This window comes from Lolium perenne, chromosome 5, assembly GCF_019359855.2.
Source record: "Lolium perenne isolate Kyuss_39 chromosome 5, Kyuss_2.0, whole genome shotgun sequence".
In the NCBI taxonomy this organism is placed as follows: domain Eukaryota; kingdom Viridiplantae; phylum Streptophyta; class Magnoliopsida; order Poales; family Poaceae; genus Lolium; species Lolium perenne.
The window spans coordinates 120,067,230-120,072,413 of NC_067248.2; the positions used below are offsets into that span (position 1 = coordinate 120,067,230).

At 46.8% G+C, this 5,184-nt stretch overlaps 1 protein-coding gene across 1 annotated transcript; it reads left to right on the forward strand.

The window, feature by feature from the left end:
• Positions 1-560: 560 nt before the first annotated feature.
• On the forward strand, positions 561-2,915 carry LOC127299741 (cytochrome b-c1 complex subunit 6-1, mitochondrial). Its single transcript, XM_051329782.2, has 4 exons — positions 561-717; positions 1,641-1,722; positions 2,472-2,561; positions 2,650-2,915. Coding segments are annotated over exons 1-4 (207 nt in total). The 5' UTR covers positions 561-715; the 3' UTR covers positions 2,683-2,915.
• Positions 2,916-5,184: the final 2,269 nt, after the last annotated feature.

The window sequence follows — 5,184 nt, forward strand, 5'->3', positions numbered from 1 at the left end:
CCGACGGCCCGGCGGGTTTGGTGGGTTTTTTGGTCGGGCCGGGCCAGGCTTGGGCCGAATTTTTTTGCGTCGGGCCTACCTCGGGCCGGCCCAGGTATACACTAGGGAGAGAGTAGTTTTTGTTCCTATCGGAGTACTCTGGTCTCTAATGTGCGCATTAGAGGCTACTCTTGTAATTATATACTTTGCCTTCTATAAAATTATATAGGGTGAATTTGTTGCCAACTTTTGCCACACTTTTATGGCTACCATAGTTTTATGGCTACCACACTTACGCAAATTTAGTCTTGCCAAAATGTGGCTGTGAACCAGACCCTAAGGCCGCATGAATAATGACGTCAATTTGGCGGTGCTGGATTTGACGGATCTCATCGTAGACTGGGAGAGAACTAGCAAATTGTTTGTAAACTGCAAAAAAAAAAAAGAACACCATTAGATCGGTATATCTGTGCGACTGTGCCTGCCACTGCCAGGTCCGGAGTTCTTTGGAGGAGGGTCAAGAGTCAAGAAGAGTGTTAATAACTGCACCGGAGACATCCTAAAAAAAGGACTGGGCCGGAGACAGAAGAAAGCCCACAGGCCGAAATCTCCCTTCCGTTGCTTCACCTCCATTCCCGTCTCGTCATTTCCACTCCAAACCCTAGTCACCATCAATCGGATCAGGTCTTGACATTCCTGGGCGCAGCGGACCATCGCTAGAGATCTTGCAACTACGATGTATGTATTTTCTCTCTCCTTTTTCTAGCCTTTCGCTGACCAATTCGTCGGGTCTCTGAACTTTGATTGTTTCTTGATCTGGTGCATATGTTCCCGTGTTTATTTTGCGCGGAGTTGTAGATCTTATTTCTCAGTATTTGCGGTGAAGTATGGTAAGAATTGGTCGTGTATACCTAATTTGTTCCGGTGAACGAATTGGCGATCTGATCGGGCATAATTTGAGGCAAGATCGCAATTTTTCACCAACCAACCACCGCGAACGAAATGGTGATCTTGTCAGGCGATAAGAAGCCTGCTGAATCAGTTTGTTTTGGTAGGCAAGAACACAAACTAAATGTGCAATCCGTTTGCTAATTCGACGTTGCTGAGGCCGTTAGATGTTTTCTTTACATATGTCATGAGTTGGGATTTGGGGATTTTTTATTTGGAAAGGTGGATCTTGGGTTATAATTCAAATTCATAGGTGAATTGGGAAGTTCCCCAAGTATTAATAGCCGCAACATGGCCATAGATATAATTGCCTTCCTGAATATTTAGATCGCGTGTACATTATTGCATCGCACCCACTTTGTGCTTGGTGGAATCAGGGCTGGAGCTTTTGATTGTAAAAGTGAATAAATAAAACTTGATTGAACTCTCATTGTATCAATCTGCCTCTTCTATACATATTGCTATCTTATCAATTTCAGAAATGCTTGATCTTCCCTTAAACTGTTAAGCTTAGCATGTTGTTGCCCAGTTAGCTTATAGTTTCACTAATCTCTCAACAATCGATCGTCACTGTTCATTTTGTGGTTCATCACTATTAAAAGACTATTTGTACAAAATGTTTACTTGCATTATTCTCACTACGTTTGGAAACCACAATGTTAACCTTTCAGTATTCTTTTTGGGTTATGTAAACATGTTTTATTTCATGGCAGGGCGGATGAACCTGTTGATCCTAAGAATTACCTTGAACAACGTTGCAAGCCGCAATGTGTGAAATCATTCTATGACTATGAGGTGAGTGCCAACATTTTTGTCATGTCCACAAGACAAATTAGCACAGTGAAATGTGGAAACAAGTGGTTGTCACTTCTTGTAATTCGCGTGCTAAACGAGCTAGGACTGGTAGGAAGCTGACCTAAGTGTTGGCAGTTACACACTGATTTTCATCGAGCACCCATGGCAGAGCAAATCGTCTGGTCTAATGCAAGCATACTTCCTAGGGGATTGGATATTTGTACTATCTATAGATTAGAGACAATTCTATGCAAAGCCACCTTATAAGAACCAGTGACTGTTGAATCATTGATACTACAAGATTAGTACCTTATCTACCATATGTGGTTTGAAAATAAAATAAAATAAGCATTTTCTTCTGTTAAGCTTGTGTGTCACCAAACTGGAAGTTTCACATCTACCCAGTATTGCTAGAAATTGGCCAATACATCATCATATTATCACTATAAGCTATTTTTATCTTGTGACATTTTATTGGAGTTTGGACACCACTTCAGTTCTGTAATTGGAGGCCTAAGACACTAGTTTTTGTTTTTGTTGTTATTTGGTTAATTCGCAAGCAGTTTGTACCATATCGCATGGGTGAGGCACTCAACTCATAACGGTAGATGTGGATCTCTTACCATTATTTATGTTTCAATTTGGTTACATTGCTGGGCCTAGTATGCCCATTTTATTAGCAGTGAATGTGGTCTCAGGAAACACGTGATATGGGTTACTTATTGAGCTTGATCTCTTGCTCTGCGCAGAAATGTGTGAAGAGAGTCGAGAGCGACGAAACTGGGCACAAGCACTGCACTGGGCAATTCTTCGACTACTGGTCATGCGTCGACAAGTGTGTAAGTACTTTTGAACACAAAAGTAGCTTTAAAACATCATTCTTCCAGCGGCCTTGTGGTGACTAATGGTTCAAACTTTTGTTTGCAGGTAGCACCCAAGCTCTTTGAGAAGCTCAAGTGATGGCAGGAAGCTGCTGATTTCCTTTGACACCAATAAATCCATCTGCTGTCCACTTTTTCTGTTCGTGCTGAACCTGTAACATGGAGCATCAATTTAGCTCTTCCTAAAATTTGTTAAACCCTTGAACAGGGCAGCAAACATCGCTTTTTTGGCAGTTGGAACAGCTATTTTTTTGTTTTATTTGAGTGGACATGACGTTCATACCTTTTTACTGTCGTGGTGGATGAAGGCAATGTACTGTACTCGAGTTTTATTCTACAACAATGTAGAACTTTTGCATGGCATCATGGAACTCAGTCTCAAACAGACAAATCCACAAACAAAAAAATCTCAAACAAACATATCAAAACAAAATTTCCTTCCCCGTAGGCTCCAGAGAACTTGAGAACTCCACTTCTTCCATGTCTCTCACCAAATCTTCGCTGCTAGTCTTGGTTCCAGCCATGAACATTCCCAGTTTGTCGCCAGAAACAGGTGGATGGTGGTGTTCTTTCTTTCCTCAGGGTTATTCAGGTTGATCCCCCTGGCCGCCGACAGTTATTGCGCAGATCAGGTCTGTAGCTTATTCACAGATCAACAATCTCGAGCGCGGAACAGGATGAGTGGTCGATCCAACATAGCAGCCACGCTGCAGCAGTGGTAAGTGATGAAACCAGGATGAGAGCTGTACCAGGGGGCTTCCCCCACCAGCGTTACATAGAAAATGGCCCTGCCATCTGTGACGTTTACAAAGCACAATGGCTCAATGATGTAGGTCCGGTTGGTCTTTCCTTCTTCCTCCGGTGCACTCCAGCAGTGCAAATCAATCGGCGTTCATCTGCGGCAGGAGTCTGCATGACAATTTCCTCCTTGTTCGACAGATGGCGCGCAAGATCAACAGCAGGAGGGAGACAGGTGTGTTGCTCAAATTAGACATCTCCCGCGCCTTTGATTTGCTCTCCTGGTCCTTCCTCCTCGAGATATTGCAGCACTTGGGATTCCCGGAGATGTGCATCCGTTGGATCGCGATCCTTCTCAGGACAACCACCACCCGTATATCTGTGAATGGAGTGCCAGGGAGACGGATCGTGCACGCGCGCGGGCTGCGACAGGGAGATCCCCTGTCTCCGCAGCTCTTTGTGCTTGCCATGGAGGTGGTGACCCTTCTCATCTGTAGGGCGGCGGAGCAGGGCCTCCTGTCTGGTATTGGCAATTGCAACAACCTACAACGCCTTTCGATCTACGCCGACGATGTTGTCCTTTTCGCCAAGCCCACGGTGCAAGATCTGGTGACAGTCCGGGAAGTCTTCAGGGTTTTTGGAAGAGTTACTGGGCTGTACGTTAACTACGCCAAAACTTCCGCTACTGTCATCAGGGGAGGGGAACAGACGAAGGAGCTCGTCCTTGATACCCTACACTGCTCGATCAAGGATTTCCCAATCAAGTATCTCGGTCTGCAGCTGGCCCTAAGACCTCTGACTAAGGCTCAATGGCAGCCTCTCCTCGACGCCACAACACACTTAGTCCCGGCATGGCAGCGGGGACTCATTACCAAACCAGGAAGACTCGTGCTCATCAAGGCAGTCATGTGCGCCAGGCCAACACACAACCTACTCATCTCGGAGGCCCCGGCTTGGCTTATCCAGGAAGTGGAGAAGCGCTTCCGGGGTTTCTTTTGGGCGGCCAGCGAGAGGGCCAGCGGAGGACAGTGCCTAGTCGCTTGGGAACAGCTGTGTAAACCGCTCGAGTATGGTGGGCTGGGGATCAAGGACCTAAAGCTCCAGAGTTTGGCGCTTAGAGTGAGGTGGCATTGGCTACAACGGACGGACATGTCTAGGCCCTGGCAAGGGCTGCCACAGATCAAGGACGAGGCTGCTCGAACGCTCTTTGACAGCCTGATCCAGATTGAGGTTGGAGAGGGCAACAAAGTCCTTTTCTGGAGAGATAGATGGATTAATGGACGGTCGGCTGCGGACTTTGCTCCTGGTCTATGTCTGACTATCAGCGCTCGCATCTGCAATTCGAGGACGGTGGAACAGGCCATGGTCGACAACAAATGGTTCTCTGACATCCCAGGTACTCTCGCCACCAGAGGAGCCAGGGAACTCATCACTCTTTGGGCTGCAGTACATGGGGTGCAGCGGCACGCGGACAGGAGGGACTGCTTCAAATGGCCTTGGACGGCGTCGGGGCAATACTCTGCTAAATCCACTTACGACATGATCCACCAGGGAGGCATACGCTCGGAGTTACACAAGGCCATCTGGAAAAGCAAAGCTACGCCCAAGAGCAAACTCTTCTTGTGGCTGGCGTCGATGCATAGGATTTGGACTTCCGATAGGCGGCTTCAGTTTGGCCTGCAGGCGACCCAGGACGCCTGTTCTCTTTGTCTGCAGGAGCTGGAGACTGCGGAACACCTTCTTGTACAGTGCAGTTTCTCCAGGGAAGTTTGGTACCGATGCGGCCAACTGTCCGGGGCCAATTTCTTGGTGCCTCATGCGGACAGTACTATCAAAGACTGGT

Excerpts from the sequence above, each read along its gene's own strand:
- LOC127299741 (XM_051329782.2), top strand. Across the intron at positions 1,723-2,471 it reads AATCATTCTATGACTATGAG|AAATGTGTGAAGAGAGTCGA; the intron begins GTGAGTGCCAAC and ends TGCTCTGCGCAG. Across the intron at positions 2,562-2,649 it reads GGTCATGCGTCGACAAGTGT|GTAGCACCCAAGCTCTTTGA; the intron begins GTAAGTACTTTT and ends TTTTGTTTGCAG.